The sequence below is a fragment of the Callorhinchus milii genome, unplaced genomic scaffold (assembly GCF_018977255.1).
Source record: "Callorhinchus milii isolate IMCB2004 unplaced genomic scaffold, IMCB_Cmil_1.0 Scaffold2, whole genome shotgun sequence".
NCBI classification, from domain to species: domain Eukaryota; kingdom Metazoa; phylum Chordata; class Chondrichthyes; order Chimaeriformes; family Callorhinchidae; genus Callorhinchus; species Callorhinchus milii.
In genome coordinates, this window is record NW_024704743.1 from 662,686 (window position 1) to 689,517 (window position 26,832).

The window sequence follows — 26,832 nt, forward strand, 5'->3', positions numbered from 1 at the left end:
ATTCGTGCTGTATTGTTTCGTGACTTTGTGCTGTTCACTCCTCAACCGATTCTCCCGCTGCCGGAATCCAAAGGCTGATTGGATTTTAACTGTTTTCTGTACAGAGCCTAACAACAGTCATGACCTGCAGATATCCATCACAGGAGGGAAACCTGATAAAATAACCCACAATTTGAAGTGCACCATCAAACACCAGAAAGAGCCAATTTTTCTTCATCTGGAGGCAACTGTTTTGGTCAGTGCTTGTCAGGGCAGCAGCGGGTACAGATAAGCCCCCGCCCCCCCACCCCGGCTCCCACCGTCACAAAATTTATTCCCAATAAAGTCAATCCCGTAAAAGCGATTCTTTGACATGAAAGGCACTTTGTAAATGGTAAGTAAGTTCCCACCTTTCGGATGAGACTTTAAACCGAGGTCCTGTGCGCTTGTTCAGTTGGACGTCAAAGATCCCACGGCACTATTTTAAAAGAGAAGCGAGTCTCTCTCCTGGTGTCCTGACCAACAAACCCCAAATAAAAGTAAAAAAATGCGCAAGCGGCTGCCGCGTTTCGCCCACAAAATATACAGTCAATTCGCTTTACAATATATTACGTGAAGCGCTTTGAGACGTCTCGAAGACCTGATAAGGCACTGTATCAAATGCAAGCATTATTATTATTATCCTATTGTATTCCAGGGCCCCCACCTCTGCATTGACCTGCCCTCTCTGGATTTTGGCCTGGTGAGACTGCGAACTGCTATGATCAGCAAAATCCTGATTAAGAATCCGTGCCAGATTTCAGCTCGGTGGCACTTGCAGGAAAGCACAGTGTGCCTGAGAGAACGCAACGAAGCGGTAAAGTCAACAGCAACAACAACTTGCATTTATACAGCGCCATTCAGACCGGACGGCGTCTCAGAGCACTTAATGGAGGCTACTGAGACTACCACAGAGGGTAGACTTGATTCTGATGTTGTATTGCCAAGCGCATCCTTGGATCCCGCTCAGAATCTGCTTACCTTTCAGCCCTTCCCTGTTGAGCAGTGATGGTCCACCATTCATTCCCCGTAGCTTAGTGGTTAGAGCACTCGCCTCGCAAGCGAGATTCCCAGGCGGGCGAAACGTTAGGTAAGTTTCCTTGCCCCACACACCTCCGTTTTCCTAGCAGTAAATAAGTGGTCTCCCAATTCATGACTGTTTGTGAGACACCACTGTGTGCAATTGGATGCCACGTTTCGCCCACAGTCAACTCCACTTTGCAGTCTATTCTGTGAAGCGCTCTGAGTCGTCCCGATGACGAGATATGGCGCGATATCAAATGCAAGGATTAGGATTGTTATTATTTGTGTGTTGCAGGTGTCACAGTTTACCTTTAAACCATGCAGAGGGGAGCTGCTCCCGTTGGCCAGCTGTTGTGTCACGATCCTGTTCAAACCCCAAAGATGCCAAAGCCTGAAAACCGTCCTGCAGCTGAATGTGGAGAATGGCAGCACGAGGTGAAGGAACACGGCAAGGCCACCCACCTTTACCCTCTGTACCCTCCTTGCCCACGTGGGCACAGAGTGGGCGCCGAGACATGGAACTCACCGCCTCACCCTTACACTGAGGCCAAAAAAAAAAAACTGGTCACTTCAATCCACGACTGTTTGTGGGGACGCAGTGGGTGGCAAGTGGGGGGAGAGCGAAGTAACATCATTAATATCCTGTGACAAATTCTCCATCTCTCTCTCTCTCTCCAGCCACCTCTCGGTAATGGCTGAGGTCCAGGAAATGCACGTGTGTCTGATGAATTGCTCCCTCGCTTTCAAAGTGCTCTACGTCGGAATCCCAGCTCAGGGAATAGCAACGCTGTTTAACCAGACACAACTGCCAGTTAAATTCCACTGGGGAAAGGTAAGTATTGGGGGAAAGAACAACTGTGTGCGGAAGCAAATGTCCTGTCCTGTAAAATACCTACCCTGGAAAATACCTGTCCTATAAAATACCTGCGCTGTAAAATACATCCCTGGGAAATATCTGTCTGCAATATACCTGCCCTGTAAAATACCTGCCCTATAAAATACCTGCCCTATAAAATACCTGCCCTATAAAATACCTGCCCAATAAAATACCTGCCTTGTGTGCAATTGGCTTCTGGGTTTCGCCCACACAAATACGCAGTAAATTTACGTACAGCATATTCATAATTATATTTATTATATTACAGTATATTCTGTGAAGTGCTTTGAGACGTCTCGATGACGTGATAAGGCGCTATAGCAAATGCAAGGATTATTATTTCCATCCAACTAATCCCACTCCCCCATTCTAACCTGTAGCCCTGCAATTTTTCCCCTTTTCAAGTACCTATCCAATTCCCTTTTGAAAGATATTATGGAATCTGCTTACACCACCCTTTCAGGCAGTGCATTCAGGACCATAACAACTCTCTGGATGAAAAAAAATTCACCTCGTCTCCCCTCTGGTCCTTTTGCCAATTTGTCAAAAGGTGATTTCAAAGACGAGGATTATTATCATCTTTAAATGTCCACCTGAATGGGCAACACAGTTTAAAGTCTCATTCAAAGGATCACTTGGCTGTACTTAATGACACCATGTCTCCACAGGACACATTTGTGTATTGTTATACAAAACACAGGGAATCGGGTTACAGCAATGAACAGCTTGAACTCTCTCTCACTCTGGATGTGATGGCGCTTTTGGCTTCAGGTTTCAGGGCTTCAGTGAATGAAGCTTCTGTGGAGTGAACATGAGAGGCCGAGCAGTGAGCACTGCTCACATAGTGAAACCTCAGTGACCGAGAGAGGAGAAAAAATACTTTTAAAAAAAATTGAATAAATATTTGTGGGCAACAGGTTTACAATATCTGCAATGTTAGAAGGGAGCTGGATATTTATATTAAAAAAATGCCATCTGGGGTTATTTGTGCCATAAAGACTCCCTTTCAGGTGATCGGTATGTACAACCTTACACTGGGTGTAACCACAATATTTAGATTTCTATGTGGGGAGTCGTGTAGCTCAGTGGTTGGAGCACTCAACCTGCAAGCGAGAGGACCCAGGTTCAATTCCCGGGTGGGACGAAAGCTTAGGCAAGTTTCCTTACACCACACGCTTCTGTTTACGTTGCAGTAAATAGGAACTCACTTTTAGTCAATTGCCGGATTGTTTTCCGGGAATAATAATCCCTTAAAAATAATAATAATTCAGTCCATCCAGTGTGCAATTGGCTCCCTCATTTTGCCCACAAAATATATAGTGTGAAGCGCTTTGAGACGTCTCGAAGATGTGATAAGTCGCTATATCAAATGCAAGGGCTATCATTAAAGATATTACGACACTATTTTAAAAATGAAGCTAGTTTCTTTCTCTCTCCTGGTGTCCTGGCCGACAGTCCCCCAAATAAAACTGGTCACTAGCTCCATGGCTGTTTGTGGGACGTCGCTGTGTGCTTGCTGGCTGCCGCATTTGCCTATAATATAAGCTGTCACTACATGTTACAGTAAATTAAGCGCTTTGAGTTGTCTCGGTGATTGCCCACAAATATACGGTCAATTCACTTTACGGTCTATTCTGTGAAGCGCTTTGAGATGTCGAGAAGACGTGAAAAGCGCTATAGCAAATGCAAGGATTATTATTATTATTATTATTATATCAATTGCAAGGGTTATTATTACCCTGAGGAGTAAGCTGCCTGGTGGTGTTATTGTCATTCGGTTATTCGGAGTCCTGTAGCTCAGTGGTTAGAGCACTCGCTTTGCAAGTGAGAGACCTGAGTTCAGTCCCCAGGGGGTCAGGGCCAAACCTCGGGCAAGTTTCCTTACTCCACACAGAGCCTAATAATAATCCCTCCAAAACAAAACAATAATAAATTGGTCATTTTCGATCTACGACTGTTTGTGGGACATTGCTGTGCGCAATTGGCTGCCGCGTTTGCCCACAAATATACAGTCAATTCACTTTACAGTGTGTTCTGTGAAGCGCTTTGGGACGTCCTCCCGACGTGAAAAGCGCTATATCAAATGCGAGGATTATTATTATTATTATTATTGTACGTTTGACAATATTTGGTTTGACCACAGCTATGCTCGCTCGTACCTTCATAACTCTTTAAGAAACTGCCACTGGCAGAGGAAATGCATATTTCTTTCTTGTCTTCCTTCCTTTACTTCCTTGCTCGTCTTCCTTCTGAATCTGGACAATTTGGCCTTGTGACATTTTTTTTTAAAAAATACAGCTGATTGGAAAACAAGCGTCCGAGTACTCGGCCACTGTCATGCCATCGAGTGGGCTACTGGGACCAAACAAGCAGATGGAAGTGTGTGTGGAGTTCGTAGCGTTTATCATGGTGAGTGCACTGGGGTTTGCAATTCACCGAGGGCTTTGCGAAGTGGGAGTCCTGTGGTTAGATCACCCCGATCACCCCGGGCCTCGCCAGACTGCACTGGCTGCCTATCCCAGAGAGGATCGACTTCAAGATCCTCACCCTCGTATTCAGGTCCCCGCACCCCCCAACCTCTCTGATCTCCTCGCTCCTCAAAACAGCACCCGTTGCCTTCGTTCCTCCGGGTCTGGCCTCCTCCTCGTTCCCCGAGTCCTCCGCTCCACCCTCGGCGTCCATGCCTTCAGCCACTATGCCCCGAGGCTCTGGAACTCCCTTCCTCACTCCCTTCGTCTCGCTCCCTCCTTTCCCATTTTCAGGTCTCTGCTTTTCGACCGCACCTTCGGTCATCTTCCTCCCCCCTCCCCCTGGCTTGGTCCCGGGATCCGTTACCATAAAGCGCTTTGAGACGCCGTCCATCGTGGAGGGTACTATATATATCCAAGTTGTTGTCGTTGTTGTAGAGTGCTCGCTCGCAAGCAAGAGGATCCGGTTTGTTTCCCGGGTGGGGCAAAATCTTAGGCAAAGTTGGGCTTTAACCCTCACCCCCTGAAACCCCATCCTGGATTCCCTTTGACTCGTCCGCTCCCTCTCCTCGTTCATAGGTCCATCTCGAGACCTTTCTCACTGACACACCGCCCCCACCCCCAAACCACCCCGTCTTCAGTCATCTTCACCCTCCCCACCTCCCTCGGCCCCCACCCCCCAGCTCGGGTGTGAAGCCAGGACTGTCAAGTGCCTTCGGACTTCCTTCCGAAGCGAAAGGCATTATATTTCGGCCCACAAAGTAATTCACTTTACGGCGTATCCTGCGAGGAGCTTTGAGATGTCTCAATGACACGATAAGGCACTATATCAAATGCAAGTATTATTATTATATAAACGTGAACTTATCATTGCTGGATCTTTTAAAGCCCTGGTATGTGTTGTCCTCCGAATGCAGATTTCATAGGGCAGAAGATAAGCCAAAGTAGCTGATGAGGAGCTCAGAGTAAGTTGCTGTTTTTCCCTTCCAGGGTGAGGTGACGGACCTTGCACTCCTGTGCAAAGTGGAGAGAATGAAAGAACCGCTATTGCTTCAAATGTCTGGCAATCCAATGGGTTTGAAAGTAACTTACAACGTGTTGAATAAAGCTAATCAAAACAGGTACGTCCTGTGCCTAGGAAACATCTGCATGACTAGCCGACCAAGCCCCTTAGTCCTACCAGCAGTTAGCAGCTGTATGTAAAGTACATTTACATAGCACGTTTCATGTCTCAAAGCACTTGGCAAAGCAGAATAGGTACCCGAGCTGGGGTTTGGAGACTAGGGGAAAGGTTTCAGTCCTGTAACTCAGTGGTTAGAGCACTCACCTCGCAAACGAGAGGACCCGGGTTTGATTCCCGGGCAGGGCGAAATACTGGGCAAGTTTCCTCACTCCACACGCACGCCTCCGTTCGCCTAGCAGTCAGTAGGAATCTGGCTGTCAGTCAATTTGGAGGATCACTTTCTGAGGGTGATATCCCTTCAGAAAGAAAATAATAATTTGGTCACTCAATCCACGATTGTTTGTGGGGACGTTGCTGTGCGTAATTGGCTGCCGCTTTTCGCCCATAAATTATACAGTCAATTCACTTCACAGTATATTCTACGAAGCGCTTTGAGACGTCTCAACGACGTGATAAGGCGCCATATCAAATGCGAGGATTATTATTGTTATTAACTGACATTTTTTAAAAGGAAACCCCTGGGTGGGGTGGGTGGGGGGGTGGTGGTTAGAACAATTCTCTAACTGTTGATAAATGTGCGAGTTCACCACCAGCCAGTGGAGGAACAACCACTAACACATCTCTCTGTCCTTCTCAACATACGCCCAGCGACAATCTGGTTTTGAATTTCAAAGATGTTTTAGTGAACGAACCGGTAAAGCAACGGCTAGTGATGACAAACGACACCGCCATACCAGCATCATTCAGTATAGTTGTGGAGCACTTCAGGCCTTGTTTCCATCCCTCGATAGGAACGGAGAGTCTCACTGCACGGGCCATTCGGTGAGTAGCACAAAGACAACAACAGCAACAACAACAACACATTAACCCTAACCCAGAACAAAACTGAGACAGCAGAAAACGAGGGCCCAGGTTCAACAACGACGACAACAAATTACAACAGCAACAACTTACACTTATATAGCGCCCTCTACGCCGGCCGGTGTCTCAGAGCGATTAACATTGGTGGAGCCCAAGGCCGAGCCTGGGGGAGGGGGAAGGTGACCATAGGTGCGGTCGAAAAGGAAAGTCTTCAGGCACGACCTGAAGATGGGGAAGGAGGGGGCAAGGCCAAGGGTTCCTAGAAGCTTGTATAGCGCCTTTTATCTCAGGAGGAGGTCCCAAGGGGCTGAACAGTCAGGGATTTGGGCCTGAGCTGGTGGTTGGCATCAGGAGGGGTGGAGGGCAGGGTGGGTAGGAATAGGAGGTTGACCGAAGGCGAGGTCAAAGATGAGGGTCTTGGGACGGGTCTTAAAGGAGGCAAGGGAGAGGGTTCAGAGTTGCAAAGTTCAACTTCAAGACAGACGCCAGGAACCATTACCAGGAAAGACAGTTGAGGCAAGTGCACGAGATCTCAAATGGGCTGAAGGATCTTCTTCATTCAAACCTATTTTGTGATCTTGCTTACTCTTGTGTGATCTTGACCTTGTAAAAAACCTAGCTTAATCCTGTGATAGGAGAACAGTTGGTTGGTGTTCCTAAAAGCTGAGATCAATTGGGTTCTTCATCAGAACTTCATTAGCATTCAGATCTTCAGCCTTTCTGCCTTTGGAACTCCATCCCACAGTCCCTGCGCCTCGCACCTTCCCTTGCCTCGTTCAAAATTCTAAAGACCCTCCTCTTCGACCGCGCCTTCGGTCACCCTCCCTGCCCTCCCTGCCTTCCACCCATCCCTGATCGCAACCCTGATTGTCCAGAGCCTTGGGACGTCTTCTCACACCTCAGGGGCACTGTGTAATGTGACTTGTTGTTATCCTGATTCATTTTGCAAATTTACCTCATCAATTCAGGATGAGCGGAGGCTCATGTTGAGTATAAACACTGGACAAGTTAGGCTCAACGGCCTCTTTCAGTGGTGTACAGTCCTAATGATGGATGTAGTTATATGGAACTTCGTTTCTAATCGGTGATGTTTTGCAAGCGCTTTGAGATGTTATGTTCACACTGTGTGAAAGGCACTGGATAAATACCAGTTGTTATTGTTGTTATCTGGAAGCCCCAGAACCACCTTGCTGAAGAAAACAGTCAATCTGACCAAGGGTCCCAGCAAGTCAAAGCGTCGATTGGAAAGCGGTAAGAACATCCGAATCTCACTACACAAACGTGTTGACCTGTAGAACAATTTGACTCTGTGGACGGCGTTTTATTCCCCTTTGGTAACACTGGAAGCAAAGTTATTATAAAGCAGATGAGGCCAGGACCCTGGGACTCAATTTAAAAAAGCATTTTAATGCTGCGATGGGAGGATGATAGGGTGGGTGTTCTGGAGGGATGAGCTGAACCAAAGAACTTCAAAGAGTTCGTCCTGAGCAGGGACAGTTGAAGAGCCTAACAAAGGGGACAAAGATATGAGCGCAAAGTGCTTTACAGGGCGTTTGGCATTTGATACACCGCCTTATTATGTCTTCGATACATCTCAAAGTGCTTCACAGATTATACTGTAAAGTGTAGTGACTGTGTATTTTGTGGGCAAAACGTGGCAGCAGGGTCCCACAAACAGTCGTGGATCGAGTGACCATTATTACCCCCAAAGTAATCTGCCAATCGACTAGCAACCGGGTTCCTACTCACTGCTAGGTAAAGAGAGGCATGTGGAGTAAGGAAAGCTGCCTAAGATTTCGCCCCCTCGTACCCAGGTGCGATTGTATTATGTTTTGAGCTTGTGCGTGAAGCAACACATGCAATTTATCTCGCTTTGCTGCCTGGATTTACTAACGCTTTGTGCCTCCCGCCCTCCCACAGAACACTTGGATATGATGCTGGCCCATTCCAAAGGAGTATCCTTTGAGGTCAATCCGACAACAGGAACTCTGGGCCCTTTCCAGCGGCGGATCATCAAAGTCACGGCCTTTAACAACATGTGGGGCAACTATCACGACCGTCTCGTCTGCCAAGTTTGTGCTTTTCCTTTTTCTCTCTCAAGGCACTTGCCTATCGATAACGTGAAGTGGGATTGAGGCAGAGAGACACTGCCAAATTGATGTCCCAAGTAGTTGCACTGCAATTCAGCTTCATTTCGGGCGGGGTGATCCGACCGCCGTTCCCGCGGACCACAAAGCATTTCCCAACTTCATTGCCCGATGAGCAAATACAGCAAATTCTATTGAATGTTATTGAATCTGCTTCCACCGTCCTTTCAGGCAGTGCATTCCACTCCGTAATGACTCTCTGCGTAAAAACAATCCTCTTCATCTCCTCTCTAATATTAATATATTAATATTTCTCTGTTCTCTCAGGTCGGAAATCTGGATCCCGCGTACATCAACATCGAGCTGTCTATTAAAGGTGTCCCACTCTATTTCAAGAGGTTAGGAGCACAGAAAGACATTGAGAAACAGCCACCCACAATAAGGTAAAAGGACAGGGAACCAGAGGGTGACAGGTGGTTCGGTAACCAGGGGACATAGGTTCAAGATCATTGGCAAAAGAACCAGAGGGGAGACGAGGAGAAATTGTTTTGGCCAGAGAGTCTTCGTTACGGTCTGGAGCGCATGGCCTGTAAGGGCCGGTGGAAACAGATTCAATAACAACTTTCAAAAGGGAATTGGATAGCAACTTGAAAAGGAAAGACTTGCAAGGATATGGGGAAAGAGAGGGGGAGCAGGACTGATTGGGTAGCTCTTCCAGGGGACTGGCACCGGCATGATGGGCCGAATGGCCTCCTTCTGTGCTGTAAGCCTCAATGAGGAGTCCTGTAGCTCACTGGTTAGAGCACTCGCTTTGCAAGCGAGAGACCTGGGTTGGCAGGTTGAAACCTTGGGCAAGTTTCCTTACTCCACACTCCTCATAATAATCCCTCAAGAAAAAAATTGGTCATTTCAAATCCTTGACTGTTTGTGGGACGCTGCTGTGTGCAATTGGCTGCCGTGTTTCGCCCACAAATATACAGTCAATTCACTTTACAGTCTATTCTGTGAAGCGCTTTCAGACGTCAAGAAGACGTGAAAAGCGCTATATCAAAATGCAAGGAATATTATTATTATTATTATGGTTCTGTTCTAGTCTGTAACTATCGCTTTACTTCAGTCCATGTGAAGTGACATTTCATGTTTCCTGTTGCAGGTTCGGGACTCACACCTTCGGAGGTGACATGGTCTCTCTCCCCGTAGACATCATCAACACAACCCCCTTTGGTAAGCTTCCTCGTGACGGGTTGGTCTTGCTGATTGTCCTGATGGTCACCCAACCTCGATTGTCTAACACAACGTCAACACTGTATAATCTGACAGTCGGGGGCAGAAAATCCTCATGTTCTTCATCTCAACTCTCAAAATTTAAGATTGCGCAGAATTGCGCAATTGGCTGCCTTTTTTTCCCACAAAACATACACTTTACAATGTCTCCTGTGAAGCGTTCTGAGACGTCTAGAAGACGCGATAAGGCGCTGTATCAAATGTAAGGGTTATTATTATTATTATTATTAGATCCGCTTTGACGGCCTTTCTTTATTTCAGACATCCGCTTAGACTGGGAGATGTACAACCGTGGTTTACCTGACTTGCACTTGCTAGACTTGTTTGTTTCATATGGAGAGAAATTCCCACTGAAGGACGTCGAAGGCAACGAATTCATTGCAAGAAAGCCCCCAGAGATTAAGCCTGTGCACCAGGTGGACTGGAATGCCATTCCCAACAATTCCAGTTCCAGCTCCTCTGCCCTACAGGAAGACGAACATGTAAGGACTTCAACTTGTGTTTACAGTCGGCTGTTCTGTGGCATTGATTGTCCTGGAGGCTGACCGTTTACAGACCAAACTACTGGTAAAAAGAGGCGTGTGTGTGTGGAGTAAGGAAACTTACCCAACATTTCCCACTGCCCGGGAATCGAACCCCGGTCCTCTCACTTGAGCCTAGTGCTCTAACCCCTGAGCTACAGGACTCCATGTTTGCTGTGCGCAAAATGGTTTCTGTGTTTGCCAACCAAAAACGGCCACCGCACTTACCAGTTTTGATCTGATCAGACTCTTTCGTTCGTCTCTCACAAGGAGCATGTGCTGGTGTTCGATGGACACCGGCTGTTTCAGGTCCCCCGCACTTCCCGCCCCACCATTGGCAGTCGGGCATTCAGCATTTCTGTGCCCACCCTCTGGAACTCTATCCCACAATCCCTCCCCCTCTTGCCGACTTCAAATCCCTTCTGAAGACCTTCCTCTTCGATTGTGCCTTCGGCCGCCCTCCCCACTTCCTCTGCCCTCCTCCCCTTCTCCCAGCTCGGGTCCAACACGCCAGATTGTCCATCACCCTGGGATGTGAAGGGCGCTAAGTGTCATTTGTTACTGAGCTTTAAGTGATATGTTACCGCTTCTAGGAAGATGAGGAGGAGGAGGTGGAGGAAGAGGAGGAGAAAGAGAAAACGTTTATCGAGGATCTCATCTTGTTGACACTACGTCCTCATGAGGGGGTGTTGTCGGACTACCCCTACGCCATAACGCCAAGGCAGGTGGTAAGTAGTGGACGACAAAAACATAGGCCTCTGTTTACCTCGCAGTAAGCAGGAACCTGGCTGTTAATCGATGGGGGGAATCACTTTTCCAGGGGTAATAAACCCTTCCAAAATCAATACTACTACCAATAATAATTTGATCACTCACTCCACAACTGTGTGCAATTAGCTGCCGCTTTTTTCCCACAAAATATACAGTATATTCTGTGAAGCGCTTTGAGATGTCTAAACAAAGTGATAAGAGATTATTATCTACTATTATTCCCTGCCCCCATCGATGAGATATGATGATTATTGTTATTATTTTTACTTCAGATGTCCTTAAGACTACTTGCCCACATGACCAGGTGAGTTTTGTATTCAATGAGTTTTATCCTCTGCTTCTAGGTGGTGCCTGCAAAAAGATCCGCGGCTGTTAATGTCTCTTTCACCCCACTCCAGCTCACTGACCTTATTATGGAAAAAGAGTGTGACAGCTTTGCCCAGGGCTTTATGTCTTTGGACAGTGAGGTAAGGCAAGATCACAAGATCAGTTTAGATCAAAAAAGGCCCATTTGATCTCATTCACCCGATAGTCCCTCGTTTTTTCTCTGCTCAGCCGGGTGTCTGACACACGTGTAAACCCATCACCGTTGCTTAAGGGTCTCCAAACCTCAGCTGAGAATTCCCCGTCTCCCAACTACACATGGAAATCCCAGAGATAAGATTGTTGGAATGGAATGCGCTCTCTCTCTCTCTCTCTCTCCTTGGAGGGACGCCCCCCCCCTTACCTAATTCCGGAGAGTATTAGGCGCAGGTTGCCGAGAGCCAAGGCTTGTGGGGGGTGGGGGGGGTGGTTAGAGCCCAGAGTGTGCGTTGGGGTAACTGCTGGAGTCTAACCAGCTAAACCCACACACAGCTCGGCCATCGAGAGCGCTGTCTGGCCAAGCTTTCCCACTGCTTGTCCGGCCTCGGACCACCAGCAACCTCGAGAGCTTTATTCAAAGGCTATCGCCTCCTTTTGCAGGATGCACTGGAGATCCCTGGGAAGGTGGAGCGGATGGATGGCTATGACATGCAGCCTTTACATCTGAACTTACATGCGTTTGTAAAGCCTGCGATGTGAGTATTGCGCCCGGGGTGGGGGGGGGGTGGGGGGGGAGTGGGGTATATTTTGTGCTCTATTTCTTTTGTGGTCTTTCTCGCTTCCTCAACCCTGTGTAGTCTTCATGGTCTCAACAACAACAACTTGCATTAAATAGCGCCTCTCACATGGGGAGTCAGGGGAGAGGGAGAGGGGGGAGGTGACAGTAAACACGATCAAAAAGGAAGGTCTTTAGGCAGGTTTTGAAGGTGGGGAAGGAGGGGGCGAGGCGGGGGGATTGAGGGAGAGAGTTACAGAGTTTTGGAGCGTAGCGGCTGAAGGCACGGCCCCCGATGGTGGAGCGGAGGGGACGAGGGACAAACAGGAGGCCAGATCCAGCCGAGCGGAGGCAGCAGATGGGGGAGCAGGGGGTGGGCTAAGAGATTCAGATAGGTAGGGAGGTGCGAGAGCGCTCACCGCTCAAACGAGAGGACCTGGGTTTGATTCCCAGGGAGGGCAAAGCATTGGGCAAGTTTCTTTACTCCTAGTGCCTCTGAAAAAGGCGCTACATCAAGTCAATGAACTCACTCTCTCTCCGTTTCCCCCCTGGATCAGGTTGTTATTGGAAATTGACGACAAGGATATGGAGGATGACAAGAAGCTGGTGTTTTACTCCGCTGCCAGCGATTTAGTACCACACGGAATGGACGGAGAGGTCAGCAAAACATCCAGTGGGGTTTACAGACCTTTAGCAACAAGCAATTTATATAGCACTCGTACAACAACAGTAAACTCCTGATCACAAGACACTGGCTTAACTACTCACTACCATTATTCCAGCTGCTCCCCTCCACTCCACCCTGAAACTCTGGCACTCTCTCCCCTGATCCTGCGGTTGTTAGTCGATCGGTGGATCGCTTTCCGGGGGTAATAATCCCCTCCCACAGCTCTCCAAAAAAATTGGTCACTCAATCCATGACTGTTTGTGGGACGCTGCTGTGTGCAATTAACTGCCAATATACAGTCAATTCACTTTACAGTATAATCTGTGAAGCGCTACATGCAATGATTATTATTATAGCTTCAGGGTAGCAAAGGACAATTTCGAGGGCGGGCAACAAGAAGTATTTTGTGAGGACGTCTCAAAGTGTTTCGAAGGATTTTCTGTAAAGTGGAGTGACTGTGTTCTACGTGGTATAAATAATAATAATCCTTGCATTTTATATACCGCTTTTCACGTCCTCGAGACGTCTCAAAGCGCTTCACAGGATACACTGTAAAGTGAATTGACTGTATATTTGTGGACGAAATGCGGCAGCCAATTGCGCACAGCAATGTCCCACAAACAGTGGTGGGTTGAAAGATAAGGTCCTTCTTTATCCAAAGCAATCTTGTAATCTTGTGATTTCCCTTTGTTCCTTCCTGCCTCTCTCTCTCTCTCTCTCTCTCTCTCTGTGTCCCCCCCCCCCTCTCTCCTCTCCCCACCACCCCCCCACCACCCCAATCCAAGATCATGAAGGAACATATAAAGCTCATCAGCATGAAGTTGATCAACAGCACCGAGATCCCTCTGCACTTCAAACTGCTGGTGTGGCGGCCTTTCCGGGTCATCAAAGTGGACCTCTTGAATAAATCCTCCAAGAACGACGCTTCTAAAACCCTAGTGCTCCTCGCACAGAACTACATGCTGGTAAGTAGCGCAGCGGTTGGCTTGTTCGCCTCGCAAGCGAGAGGACCGACTGGGGTGAAGTTTCCTTACTCCGCACGTAGTATGTAGGAACCCGGTTGTTAAGTTGATTCGCTTTTTTCCGGGGTTGGGGGGGCGGCGGCAATAACGTCTTCAAAAAGCATAATAATAAGTCGGTCACTTCAACCCACGGCTGTTTGTGGGGACGCTGCTGTGCGCAATCGGCTGCCGCGTTTCGCTCAGAAAATAACACAGTCGATTCACTTGACAGTACATCCTGTGAAGCGCTTTGAGATGTCTCGAAGGCGTGATAAGGCCCCGTGTCAAAGGCGGGGATTATCATCATTGTTATTATCCTGCCTGAAGGGCGCTATGTAAATGTAAGTTGTTGTGGTGCTGAAGTTTTCCCTCTAAATGTAAATTGTATTGCACTGCAGGTTACGGTGGGTTTCTGCACTGCTCTGGATATGCTGGATCAGGAGTCACCAGATGCGCAGAGGGTGGAGGTAGAGTTCATCGAGTCTGCTAACAAAGACCGATACCTGAAATACACTCAAGAGCTGATAATTGAGTATAGCAACAAGTCCTCACAGGTAATCGGGAGGGAGGGAGTGACGGAGAGTATTCATAGAGCCTTTTTCCTGCTTCATTCTTTCATACGCAGATCGCTTTCCAGGGATAATAACCCCTTCAAATAAATCGACAAACAAATAAATAATTAGGTCACTCAATGGGATCCGCTGTGCTCTCAATTGGCTGCTGCGTTTCGTCCACAAAATATACTGTGAATTCGCTTTACAGTACAGTCCCTGAAGCGCAATCAATGACATGATGAGGCGCTGTATCAAAAGCAAGGATTATTATTATTATTATTATTATTATTGTTATTTTAGGTTCAAGCCCTAAGTTGCGGCTTAAATTCAAACGCCAAGCACAGGCTCACACTTTGGGGATGAGATGTTAAACCATTGCCAAAGGACCGTCTGCCTGTTTTTCAGACAGGTATCGAAGGTCCTTTGGTTAAGATAGTTGAGTTTCTCCTGATGTCCTGACCAACATTCCAGGGCTATTGATGGCGTCTATGTGCTGCTGAAGGTGTCAGCCCCATTTGCCCACAGAGATACGCTTATAATTTGCCTGTCAAGTGCTGCTGGATGTTTTACAGTGAGATAGAACGCTATAAAAATGCAAATTCTCTATTTATTCAAAAAAATTGGCTTTGAACCAGGTTTCGTCATCTCCATCCACAGCACCCTCTGCTGTTGGATATCACAGTATCTCCGTAATAAACCCACGTCCTTGAGATGAGCCGAAGCCCTTTTCCGGGGCTAATAATCCCTTCAGAATAAAATAATAATAATAATTTGGTCACTCGATCTATGGTTGTTTTTGGGGATGCTCTGCTGCGCACAAATTGGCTGCCGCTTTCCGCCCACAAAATCTACGGTCAACTCACTTTACCAGTGTATTCCGTGAAGCGCTTTGAGACGTCTCGAAGACGTGATGAGCCACTGTATCAAATGCAAGGAATCCTGAGCTCAGATTGACGTAGTCTCTTCTCTGTAGACGATCCCTCTCTACGGTTATGTGTCTGTGCCCGGCTTTGAGCTCTCCTGCGATGACATTGACTTCGGCATCTGCCTGGTAGGGCAGACCAGAATCAAGGAGGTCTTCCTCATCAATAACACCGCGTCCAAGAGCTTCTGGACAGCAAGCTTCGGTAAGGACCACGGGCCTACCTTCAGCTCACCAAGCTTACTCCCGCTCCAGAGTATTAGTCCTGTAGCTCAGTGGTTAGAGCAGTGGGACTGTGGACTGTGGGATAGATTTTCAAAGTTTGGGGGTAGAGTCGCTGAGTGTCTGAACCGCCTCTTTCTCCACAGATAAGTCCAAATACTACAGTGATCGGGATGCGTTTGAGTTGTCGCCCCGCAGCGGGATGATAAACCCCCGGGTCAACTCACTGATCAGCACAAGATCCGTGCTTCAGATCAACTTCACCGCCAAGTGAGTGGGTCATCATCTCCCTCTCTGCCCCCCATCCCCTTTGGAATACCGAACCGTCTCTTCGACCGCGCCTTCGTTCACCAACCGACCCCCACCCTGATCCCAACCCTCCCAGCTCGGGTGCAAGCCCCTGACTGTCCAGCGCCTTGGGACGTCCTCCCGATGTGAAGGGCGCCGTATAAATTAAAGCTGTTGTTTGAGCTCGTGTTCACGGCTGGAACCACCATCTAAGCCAATCTGTGTGACGGGATCAAATAAACAAATAAGAATAATTTGGTCACTCAACCCATGGGGACATGGGTTATGGGGACACTGCTGTGTGCAATTGTCTGCGTTTCACCCACAAAATATACACTCAATTCACTTTACAGTATATTCTGTGAAGCGCTTTGAGACGTCTCGAAGACGTGATAAGACGCGACATCAAATGCAGGGATTATTATTATACTATTATCATCATCAACCTTCCTCCCACAGTCATGGTGTGAGCGTGAGGTTCTCTAACCATCCCCTCAGCCAGTGTGTGTGTGAGGGGATCTACCATCAGCTTCCCAACACCCCCCCCCCCCCCCCTCGCTCCCCCTCTCCCCGCGCAGTAACTAACATCACCCTGTTTCTTGTCCACTGCAGAGACAGTCAGGAGTACAGCATAAATGTCCTCGTGCGAGGCCTATTGGGGGAGAACCCACACACCCTGTCAGTCAGCGGCAGCGGCTCGTATGACGGAAGATACGAGGCCTTCTGTACCCCGTGACTCCCGGAGCCGGGAGCTCACACGGCAATCAATCGAGCGCGACAATATCCAGAACAATAGTTAAGAGAGTCGAGGTTTCAGAGCCACTGCAGCTACACAGATATCAGACTGGGGAATAAAGTTTTGAAACGTTAGACCTCTCGTATTTTATTTATAAATTCTCAGCCCGGCCCTACCGAGCGTTTCCACCTCTTACAGAAGCTGACAGAACACGCCCAGCGAGCGAGCGGGCGGGCGAGAGGACCCGGGTTCGATTCCCGGCCGCCAGGGCAAAAACCTTGGACAGGGTTTTCCTTACTCCACACGCGCACCCGCGCGCACACGCCTCTGTGTGCCAAGCGGTAAGTGGGAACCTAGTCAGCAGGTGGTTAGTCAACTGGAGGATCGCTGTCCAGGGGTATTACACCCTCCGAAAAATATTAATAATTATGGTCCACAAAATATACAGTACGTTCTGTGAAGCACTTTGTGACATCTCAACTTCACGACAAGGCTCTGTAATCAAACGCCAGGATTATCATTATTATCAATTTGGTCGCTCAATCCACGGCTGTTTGTGGGGGAACGCTGCTGTGCGCGATTGGCTGCCGCGTTTCGCCCACACACCACACAGTCGATTCGCTTCACGGTATATTCTGTGAAGCGCTTTGAGATACTAAATCCAAGGATTATTAGTATTATTATTAATTATTTATTATTATGAACTTCATGATTGATGCTCCTTTTTAAAAAAAATCTCCGTTTCTATATTAAAATCGCATTAATATTTCCAAAATCTTAACACAGCAGAACCCGCAGGACACCGCAGGGGGCACAGGAAAGGCAACGTGAGCTCACCCAGGCTGAGGGGTCTCCTTCAAAAACATACAGTCAATTCACTACATCAGTTACAAAGATTATTACTATTATTATTATCATCAAAATGGCTGAAAGGCCTTCTTTGTTCAGGACAGAAACCAGGAAAGTATTTATTTTACCCAGAGGGTAATTAACGACTGGGACAGGTTAAAAAGGACACTTGTCTGAACAGCAGTTGTGGATGCTGTGATGGGGGTGGGGTTGGTGGGGTTGGTGGGGGGAACGGGACGGTGGGGTTGGGTGGGGTGGGGGTTCCGGAGAGGATGAGATCAAATCCAGGGGGAGACGGAGGGGGGTTGGTGACCGGAAGCACAATCAAAAAGGTCTTCAGACGGGATATGACAGTGGGGAGAGAGGGAGGGGGTAAAGCGGAGGGATTGAGTGAGATAGTTTCGGGGGGTAGTGGCTGAAGGGGACAATTCGGAGGGATCCAGTGTTATAGAAACATAGAACCTTACAGCACAGAAGGAGGCCATTCGGCCCATCGTGCCTGTGCCGACTCTTCGTAAGAGCTACCAACGGGGGAGTCCCACTCCCCCACTCTTACCCCAACTAGTCCCCACTCTCCCGCTCTTTCCCCAACTAGTCCCCCACTCCCCCGCTCTTACCCCAACTAGTCCCCACTCTCCCGCTCTTACCCCAACTAGTCCCCACTCCCCCGCTCTTACCCCAACTAGTCCCCACTCTCCCGCTCTTACCCCAACTAGTCCCCACTCTCCCGCTCTTTCCCCAACTAGTCCCCACTCCCCCGCTCTTACCCCATAGCCCTGCAAGGTTTTCCTTTTTGAAACCGTTGTCCAATTCCCTTAACCTTTGAAAGTTAGTATGTTAACTCTTTTGGGGACACCCTCTTTTCCCCCCTCACTGGCCTTGGGCTTATTCCTTTTCAGTGTCCTGGGTATTCAAAGACGGCTGCAGCTCCCATCCCCGTCCCGATACACATCGACACCACTCCATAAGCTCTGAAATCCAACACACACACACAGACACACCACAAGTCATGAACCAACAACAACTTGTGTTTACACAGCGCCCCCCCCCCACCCAAACCCCACACAGGGAGTGCCCCAGAGCGCTTGACAGTGGCGGAGGTGGGGGGGGGGGGGGGGAAGGGGAGGTGACCGTAAGCCCGGTCCGAAGAGGAAGGTCTTCTGAAGATGGCGGCGGGAAGGGGCAGGCGAGGCGGAGGGATTGAGGAAGAGCGTTCCAGAGTTAGTTTAGGTTTTAAGGCTGACTCGAAGACGGGAGGAAACGGGAGTTAGTCGAGGGAAAGAGTTCCAGAGATTAGGGGCGCTAATATTATTTCCGGAGCCACTCACTGACCTCTTGCCCCTGCGTTTGAGTTCATTCAGCAGGGTGATGATCTGCCTCGCTCCTGTACAGCCCAGGGGATGTCCCAGGGCGATGGCTCCACCGTTAGGGTTCACTTTCTCCAGAGGAATGTTCAGTTTCTCAACACAATACAGAGCCTGCGAGAAGGAGGAAGCCACGGAGGTCACAAGACACCGTCAATTCACTTTACAGTGGGTCCTGTGAAGCGCTTTGAGACGTCTTGAAGACGTGATAAGGTGCCATATCAAATGCAAGTGTTATTATTATTATTATTATACCTGCCGTCCGGCTAGTGAGAGCTCCAACCCACTTGTCGGATTTCAGATAGCAAAACTGATGACTATCCTAGCGGAGGTCGGGGGGGGTGGGGGGTGGGGTGGGGGGGGGGAGGTGGTTTGGGATCGGGGAGGGGAGAGAGGGTAGGAGGGTGACGGTCGAAGAGGAGACCCTTGGAGGCAAGGGAAGGGGGACGAGGTGAAGGGAATGTCGGACGGAGTTCCAGAGGGTGGGGGCAAACACAACAGCACGGTGAGTAAATACTAATCCCGTGCGTCTTTTCTAATCAAGCAGCGCCTTGTATAAAGCCTCTTCTTACCTGGCTGGCAAAAGCCTCATTTATTTCAAACACCTCAATGTCATCTACGGTCAGACCTGGAGTTGGAGGAAACGGGAGCCAAAAAAACAGTTAGTTCCGTTCGAAACGACCTGTTTATCGATCCCTTTTCGAGTCTTAAACCCCTTCCTTAAACGCGTAGGGAAAACTACAACAACTTGCATTTACAGGGCGACCAAAAAGTCCTGATATCGACCCGAATACCTAAAAGAAACAAAAAAAAATCATCGTTTCTTTAAGACTTATTCGACATTGTAATGGTACGGCGCCTTTTTTTGGTCACTCTGTGTATAACGCCCCTCACGCAGGTTAGAGTCGCAGAGCCCTTAGGGCTTCCTGACTCGGTGTCTGTCAGTTCCCTCTTGGCAGGGGAAGAGGGCAGTAATAACAATCATCATAGTAATAATCCTCGCATTTGATACAGCGCCTCATCACGTCTTCGAGACGTCTCAAAGCGCTTCACGGGATGCACTTGTACAGTGCAGTGACTGTGTGTTTTGTGGGCGAAACGCGGCAGCCAATTGCGCGCAGCGACGTCCCCCACAAACAGCCGTGGATTGCAGTGTCCAATTTATTAGTAATATTATTATTAATTTTATAAAGGGATTATTACCCCCGGAAAAACGATCAGCCAATCGACCAGCAACCCGGGTTCTTACTTACTGCTGGGCAAACACGGGTGTGTGTGTGTGTGTGTGCGTGTGTGTGTGTGTGTGTATGTGTGCGCATGTGTGTGTGCGCGCAGAGTAAGGAAACTTACCCAAGGTTTCGCCCTGACCAGCCCGGCCGGGAATCGAACCCGGGTCCTCTCGCTTGCGAGGCGAGAGCGCTCTAACCGCTGAGCCTCAGGGCTCCACGGATTGGTGCTAGAAGGAGAGCGAGCCCCATCTTACCCGCTTTCTCCAGCGCTGCTGGGATGGCGTAAGCCGGTCCGACTCCCATGATGTCCGGCGGAACTCCCACCACGGCGTAGGAGCGGAGAACCCCCAACACCGGCAGCCCCAACTCCACAGCCTTGCTACGTTGGGCGACCAGCACCGCAGCTGCCCCATCGCTCACTTGGCTTGAGTTTCCTTCAGAGTGTCAAAAACACAGCGCTTAGCGGCCAGGTCAGACCTGCGGCTCAGCGCTTAGAGCTCCTCGCCTCGCAAGCGAGAGGACCCGGGTTCGATTCCGGGACGGGGCCAAACCTTAGGCAAGTTTCCTTGGTTCGCAGGTTACTGCTGGGAAAGCAGAGGCACGAGCCTGGAGTAAGGAAACTTGGCCAACATTTCGCCCCGCCCGGGAGTCGAACCCGGGTCCTCTCGCTTGCGAGGCGAGGGCTCTAACCTCTGCGCTTTGGGAGCTCTCAATTTTCCTTTTCAAGTACCTTTTGAGAGTTGATATTGATCGTTCCCCCCCCCCCCCCCCCTTTCAGGCACTGCATTCCAAACCATAACAACACTGTGTAAAAAAAACATTCCCCTCATCTCCTCTAATTCTTTTGCCAATTATCTTAAATCTATGTCCCCTGGTTACCGACCCATCTGCCAGCGGAAACAGTTTCTCCCCATCTACTCTTTATCAAAACCCCTCATAATTTTGAACGCCTCTATTAAATCTCTCCTTAACCTTCTCTGCTCTGAGGAGAACCATCCCAGTTTCTCCAGTCTCGCCACGTAACTAAAGTTCCTCATCCCTGGTACCATTCAGGTAAATCTTCTAAATCACCCTATACAAGGCCTTGACATCCTTCCTAAAGTATGGTGCCCAGAATTGGACACAATACCCCAGCTGAGACCCAACCACTGACTTATAGAGGCTTAGAGGAACTTCCTTGCTTTTGCACTCAAATGTGGGGAGGACATCCCAAGGGCTCTGCACGTGAGAGGAGTGTGGGTGGTCAGTGCCAGACCTGCGGTGGTCGTGCCGTTCTCCTTGAACGCGGGCGCCAGTTTGCGGAGCCCCTCCAGCGAGGTGCTAGGCCTCACCCCCTCGTCCCGGGTCACGGTGAGGGGCTGGGAACTACCCGTCTTGCCCGAGACAACGGTGGTCACCGGAACCATCTCCACCTCAAACAGGCCCTCCTTCTGGGCACGAGCTGCCCTGGGTTTAATCCAAAACAAAAATCCTGTCAACTCTTCTCTCCTCCCCAACGTTGGACCGTCTAACGAGAGAGGTCGGGTGGGGGGGGGAGCAGGGGGGGCGGGCGAAGAGATCAAGAGGTAGAGAGTGTGAGAGAGAAGAGAGTCACACACGGTGAGACAGAGAAAGAGACCCAGACAGATCGACGGAGAAAGTTGGGGTAGATGTGTAGATGGTGTATGAGAGCGGGTGTGGGGGCGGGGGGTTGGGGGGGGGAGGTGGACAGGTTGATATGGGGTCAGTGGGTCACAGAGGAACAAGGCCTTGGAAGGCTTTGAGGGCAAGGACGAGAATCTTGAACTCTATCCTCTGGGGGTGGGGGCGGTTTCCACACAGTCTGAAGGAGGTTCCTTCTTTTGTGATAACCTTCTCCCCCCTTCCTCAACCCCACCCCCGTTTCCTGTTGCCGACCCCATTCCCGAGAGATTCCGATCCCGAGATGTTTACTTCTGGTGGGAAGTCAGAGCGAAGGCGTCTTGACGTTCCCTGGAAATTCCAAACTGTTCGGCCACATTCTCCGAGGTCAACCTGCGTGAGAGAAAGAGAGAGAGAGGGGGGGGGGTAGGACCAGGTCAGAGTCTGAGACACCCCACTCCTCCCTCAGACCCCCCAGACCCCTCTCCCCCGCTCACACCCCCACCTCCTCCTTCGCTCCCCGCCCCCTTCCCCCACATTCCCCCCCCCACCCCTCACTCTCGCTTCTCCCACACCAACGCCCCCCGCCCCCTTCACCCACACCACCCCGGTTTGCAGTCCTCGGGCTAACTGTCACACGATTATACATTTTGCGCACAAGACGCACGGTCACTACACGTGACAGCGTATCCCTCGAAGAGCTTCGAGACGTCTCGAAGATGTGATGAGGCGTTGCTTCAAATGCAAGGATTATTTTATTATTATTATTATCATTATTTCCCCCTCCCACCCGTAAAACCCAGGACCCCTGACAGAGAGGGCGTTACCCCATGGGGATGAGACACTGCCTGGCTTTCTCGTGCTCCATCATCCGGTCACTGACGTCCCCGAGGCTGGAAGGATCACCTGCGCTACGGAGGCTCATGCTCTCGACCCTACAACACAACCCGACATCAGTCACCGCGGCCTCCCTCCCCCCCCCCCACCAACCACCCCTGTGCTGTGTGGCGTCCCAGAGCGGCTCAGGGCGTCCGAGTCTGAGAGGGAGGGACGAGGCGGAGGGATTGGGGGAGAGAGTTCCAGAGATTCGGGGGTAAACAGGAGGCCGGGGCCAGTCGAGCGGAGCCTGACACCGAGCTGCGGGGGGGGGAGTGGGGTGGTGGGAGGAGGGAGAGGTGACTGTAAGTACCATCGAAGAGAAAGGTCTTCAGGCGCGACCCGAAAAGGGGGGAGGGAGGGGAGCAAGGCAGAGGGAGGACTATGTCCATTGAGGTGGACGTTAAATTCAAGGAAGTTCCTTCTCTCTGGTTGACAATTCGCCAGATAACATTGGTCACTCACCCCGTGGCTGTTTGTGGGGGCATCAGCAGTTGTCTACGGGGGTGGGGTGGGGTGTGTTGGGTGGGGGGGAAGGGGAGAAGAAGGGATATAATAGGATGTGGAACCAGATTGTGCTTCCAAAGCGTTGCTTATAGTTCTTGACTTACTTACCCACAGGCCAGTCCGAGATCATAGGACCCGTTCCTAATACCTCCTGAAATGGAGCGAGGAGCTGTGTGAATTTAATTACCACCCCCCACCCCCCCCGTTACCACCCCGAGATCAACCCACGCCCCCACCAAACACACTGAACCCCCACTTCCCCACCAGCGCACATCACTCCCTCCCTCACTGTCCGCCCAGGTCACCTCTCACTGACTCCACACCCGCTCCTCTCTCCTCCCCCCCTCTCCCCCATTCAACGTTCAGGTCTCCCACCCACTTAGTGACTGCACTGCACATCAGATCCCCCCCCACCCTCCCCCTCCCCCAGGGTGAGCCCATTAGCAAGCGAGAGGATCCGGGTTCAATTCTTCGGCGAGCTTCCTCACTCCGCGCACACGCGCACACGCACACACACACGCCTCTGTTTGCCCAGCAGGAAGTAGGATCGGTTTTCCGGGGGTAATAATCCCTCCCCCACCCCGAAAAATAATAATAATAATAATAATTTGTTGGTGGTGGAGCCCAATTCCTCCAAAAAAGATAATAATAATAATAATACTGAATAATCTGGTCACGGCTGTTTGTGGGGGACACGCAATCGGCCGCCGCCTTTCGCCCACAAAATACACAGTCACTACGCTTCACGGCGTATCCTGTGCAGCGCTTTGTGACGTGATAAGGCGCTGGGTCAGGCCTCACTGCTCCCCCCACCCCACCCCACCCCACACACGCACACAGCCACTCACCTGCTATGTTGATGAAGGCCTGTAACCCGGATGAGCATTGCCTGTTCACGCAGCTGAGGGGGACAGTCTCTGGAATGCCACTGAGAAGAGAGAAACGTATATATTTCTTTTTCGGGGGGTGGGGGGGGTGGGGGTGGGTTCGTGTCTGACGCACGGAGAAACCCATCGCCGTTGCTTAAAAATATCCAAACCGAGCTGTGGATTCCGAGCCGGAAAATCCCAGAGATAGATCATTGTCGGGATGGAATGCGCTCTCTCTCTCGCTCTCGCTCTCTCTCACGCTCTCTCTCACGCTCTCTCTCTCTCTCACGCTCTCGCTGATAAATACCTGAGAAACTGAGCCACTCTCGCCATGAAAGCTCCCGCTCCAGGCTGCAGCACGTTCCCTACGGAAAGGCAAGAGGTCCGCTTAACATTTGGCGGCTGCACTTGGCTGAAACCGCGGAGGTTCGGGATTGTTTCCCCCAGAGAGCGGAGAAGGTCAAGCGGGAGGTTTCAATAGAGGCGATGAATTATCGGCGATTTCCGTAGCGTGGGCCGGGTGTTATAATCTCACCGCAGTTGGCCGCCCGCAAAAACATACAGTCACTACGCTTAACGCATACGCCGCAAAGCGCTTTGAGACTGTGTTGTATTTTTGTGGGCGAAACGGGGCAACCAATTGCGCGCGGAGGCGTTCCCGCAAACAGTCGAGGATTGAGTGACCTTATTGCTATTAATAATATTTTTAAAGGGATTCTTGTCTTTTCACCCCGGAAAAAAAAAAATCCTTTACGAAATCTCCGCACTCCACAGTGATTCACTTGACAGTTTGTACGCTGTTCGCTACACAGACACCACGAGAAGTTTCCGCGTAAGCTGCCCGTTGGCGTCTTCACTAATGATTCCTTCCCCCCCACCCGCCCCCCGCCGTTCCTCCCCCCCAATCATCAATACAGGCTCAGTCCGTAGACACGCAGCACAGTTACCAACACAGATGTCGCCGAGGTGGTGTGGGCTCAGGTTGACATCTCTCAGTACCGCTGCCATGACAGTGGCCAACAGCTCATCGGGTGTAGTGCCCTACAGCAATGAAACGAGACCCGGTCACCCTCCGTCCCGGCAGCAAGATCTGTGTGTGTGTGTGTGCGTGTGCGTGCGCGTGTGCGTGAACCATAATAATAATAATAATAATAATCCTTGCATTTGATACGGCGCCTTGTCACACCTTCGAGAACGTCTCAAAGCGCTTAACGGAACTCCCTGACACGTGGAATCGACTGTGTATTCTGTGGTTGGGGAGACAGCGGAGCCGGGCGAGGGCGAGGGCTGGGGGTGTGAAGGGGGAGGACACGGGCTGCGGGGTGCTGAGTGATCTGCGGCTCGCTGGGGGTGGGGGGTGGGGGTGGGGGGAAGAGTCGGGAAGGACGACAAGCAGGCGGATTTCCGGAGTAAAAAAAAAATCCCTTAAAAATAATAATAATAATGATATTAATTTGGTCACTGAGTCACTCGACTGTTTCTGGGGACGTCGTTGCTGTGCGCAAATGGCCTGCTGCGTTTCGCCCACAAAATACGTAGTCACTACACTTTAAGGTATATTCCGTGAAGCGCTTTGAGACGTCTCGAAGGCGTGATAAGACGCATATATATACACACACACACAAACATGTGCACACACACACACATACACAAGCACATACACATATATACAAGCGCACGCGCACACACATATATACAAGCACACACGCACACACATATATACAAGTACACACACACATATACAAGCGCGCACACACACACGCACATATATACAAGCACACACGCACACACATATATACAAGGTCACACACACACACATATACAAGCGCGCACACACACACGCACATATATACAAGCACACACGCACACACATATGTACAAGGTCACACACACACACATATACAAGCGCGCACACACACACGCACATATATACAAGCACACACACACACAAACACACAAGAGGGGGTCAGTGACCCCCATGTCGGCCACGTCACCACACACCACGCAGAGCCCTCTGTCTCCCTCCTGCCCTCCGCGCTGTGCCCCGGATTCACCTTGAAGCACCCTCGCTTGGCTCTCCCTATGGGTGTCCTCAAGCCGTGTACCACCACCACGTCCTGGGGGCTGTCGGGCTGCCCGGCTCGGCAGGCACTCCGCTCCGGCCCGGAGCCCGAAGCCAAGTGACCGAAGATTATTTTCACCCTCTTCATTTCCTGGGATTCCTGTGGATGTTTTTTTTGTGGGTGGGGGGGGGGTGGGGGGTGGGGGAGTGGGGGGGGTGGGAGGTGGGGAGTCACATTGCATCGTTACAACACGTCGCGTTTCAATCACTGTTACAATTTAATCTTCATATTAATAATAATCCTTGCGTTTGATTCGGCGCCTTATCACGTCAGGACATACTGTAGAGTGTAGTGACTGTGTATATAGTGTGGGCGAAACGCGGCAGCCAATTGCGCACAGCAGCGTACCGCACCCCCCCCCCCCGACACACACACACATTGTTAATCGATTGACCGATGGCTTTTCCGGGGGGTAATAAACGGTTCGATAAATTGTGTGTATGTGTGTATGTGTGTGTGTGTGGTGGGGGGGGGGGGGGGTGGGGTGGTGGGGGGGAACGTGTCCTGCCAAGCGCTTGGGAGACGTCCCGATGGCGGGATGAGGACACCGGGTCGAACGCAGACAGTATTCATTAATTATTATATTTAATAACGTGCAATCACAGCAGCGGCACGAACGCAACGTGGCCACTCTGCGGAGGGACCGGAGGGGACCACCGACCCCTCCCTCAGCTCAGCTCAGCTCACCGGGCGACACCTCTGTCCGGATGCTCTCGGCCACCGCGTCTGCGCTGAGGATCAGCCCTCCTCCCTTCGTGACGTGAAAAGCAGCTCCTGTATGGCAAGCGGCTACTGCCAAGTACTGCAAACAACAGCCGGTCGGCCGCACTGCCT

The 26,832-nt window shown here is 50.3% G+C and overlaps 2 protein-coding genes across 2 annotated transcripts in view; one reads left to right on the forward strand and one right to left on the reverse strand.

Moving 5' to 3' along the window:
* The window catches only part of dlec1 (DLEC1 cilia and flagella associated protein), a 58,671-nt gene extending 41,976 nt beyond the window's left edge, over nucleotides 1–16,695 (forward strand). Inside the window, exons 20-40 of the mRNA XM_042346911.1 lie at nucleotides 105–235; nucleotides 677–835; nucleotides 1,337–1,476; nucleotides 1,720–1,873; nucleotides 4,217–4,327; nucleotides 5,377–5,507; nucleotides 6,218–6,391; nucleotides 7,605–7,681; nucleotides 8,351–8,502; nucleotides 8,845–8,960; nucleotides 9,671–9,741; nucleotides 10,063–10,283; nucleotides 10,916–11,050; nucleotides 11,438–11,560; nucleotides 12,057–12,151; nucleotides 12,729–12,828; nucleotides 13,624–13,803; nucleotides 14,238–14,393; nucleotides 15,367–15,520; nucleotides 15,684–15,807; nucleotides 16,438–16,695. Coding sequence (XP_042202845.1) covers nucleotides 105–235; nucleotides 677–835; nucleotides 1,337–1,476; nucleotides 1,720–1,873; nucleotides 4,217–4,327; nucleotides 5,377–5,507; nucleotides 6,218–6,391; nucleotides 7,605–7,681; nucleotides 8,351–8,502; nucleotides 8,845–8,960; nucleotides 9,671–9,741; nucleotides 10,063–10,283; nucleotides 10,916–11,050; nucleotides 11,438–11,560; nucleotides 12,057–12,151; nucleotides 12,729–12,828; nucleotides 13,624–13,803; nucleotides 14,238–14,393; nucleotides 15,367–15,520; nucleotides 15,684–15,807; nucleotides 16,438–16,561 — 2,828 coding nt within the window. The 3' untranslated portion in view covers nucleotides 16,562–16,695. The remainder of the gene's footprint in view (nucleotides 1–104; nucleotides 236–676; nucleotides 836–1,336; nucleotides 1,477–1,719; nucleotides 1,874–4,216; nucleotides 4,328–5,376; nucleotides 5,508–6,217; nucleotides 6,392–7,604; nucleotides 7,682–8,350; nucleotides 8,503–8,844; nucleotides 8,961–9,670; nucleotides 9,742–10,062; nucleotides 10,284–10,915; nucleotides 11,051–11,437; nucleotides 11,561–12,056; nucleotides 12,152–12,728; nucleotides 12,829–13,623; nucleotides 13,804–14,237; nucleotides 14,394–15,366; nucleotides 15,521–15,683; nucleotides 15,808–16,437) is intronic.
* A 1,462-nt stretch (nucleotides 16,696–18,157) lies between these two features.
* acaa1 (acetyl-CoA acyltransferase 1) lies at nucleotides 18,158–26,832 on the reverse strand. The gene is made up of 13 exons (XM_042332121.1): nucleotides 26,686–26,832; nucleotides 25,930–26,097; nucleotides 24,823–24,916; nucleotides 24,183–24,240; nucleotides 23,855–23,934; nucleotides 23,115–23,157; nucleotides 22,451–22,558; nucleotides 21,936–22,016; nucleotides 21,259–21,449; nucleotides 20,258–20,437; nucleotides 19,347–19,402; nucleotides 18,743–18,888; nucleotides 18,158–18,381 (listed from the first exon to the last, which is right to left on the reverse strand). The coding sequence occupies exons 2-13, from the start codon at nucleotides 26,083–26,085 to the stop codon at nucleotides 18,306–18,308; spliced, it is 1,269 nt and encodes a 422-aa protein (XP_042188055.1). The 5' UTR covers nucleotides 26,086–26,097; nucleotides 26,686–26,832; the 3' UTR covers nucleotides 18,158–18,305.

Coding starts and splice junctions, on each gene's coding strand:
- acaa1 (XM_042332121.1), bottom strand. CDS start 26,085: ATGAAGAGGGTGAAAATAATCTTCGGTCACTTGGCTTCGGGCTCCGGG. Junction 23,158..23,854: donor GGCCTTCATCAACATAGCAG/GTGAGTGGCTGT, acceptor GCTCCATTTCAG/GAGGTATTAGGAACGGGTCC. Junction 20,438..21,258: donor GAACGGCACGACCACCGCAG/GTCTGGCACTGA, acceptor GACACTCTGAAG/GAAACTCAAGCCAAGTGAGC.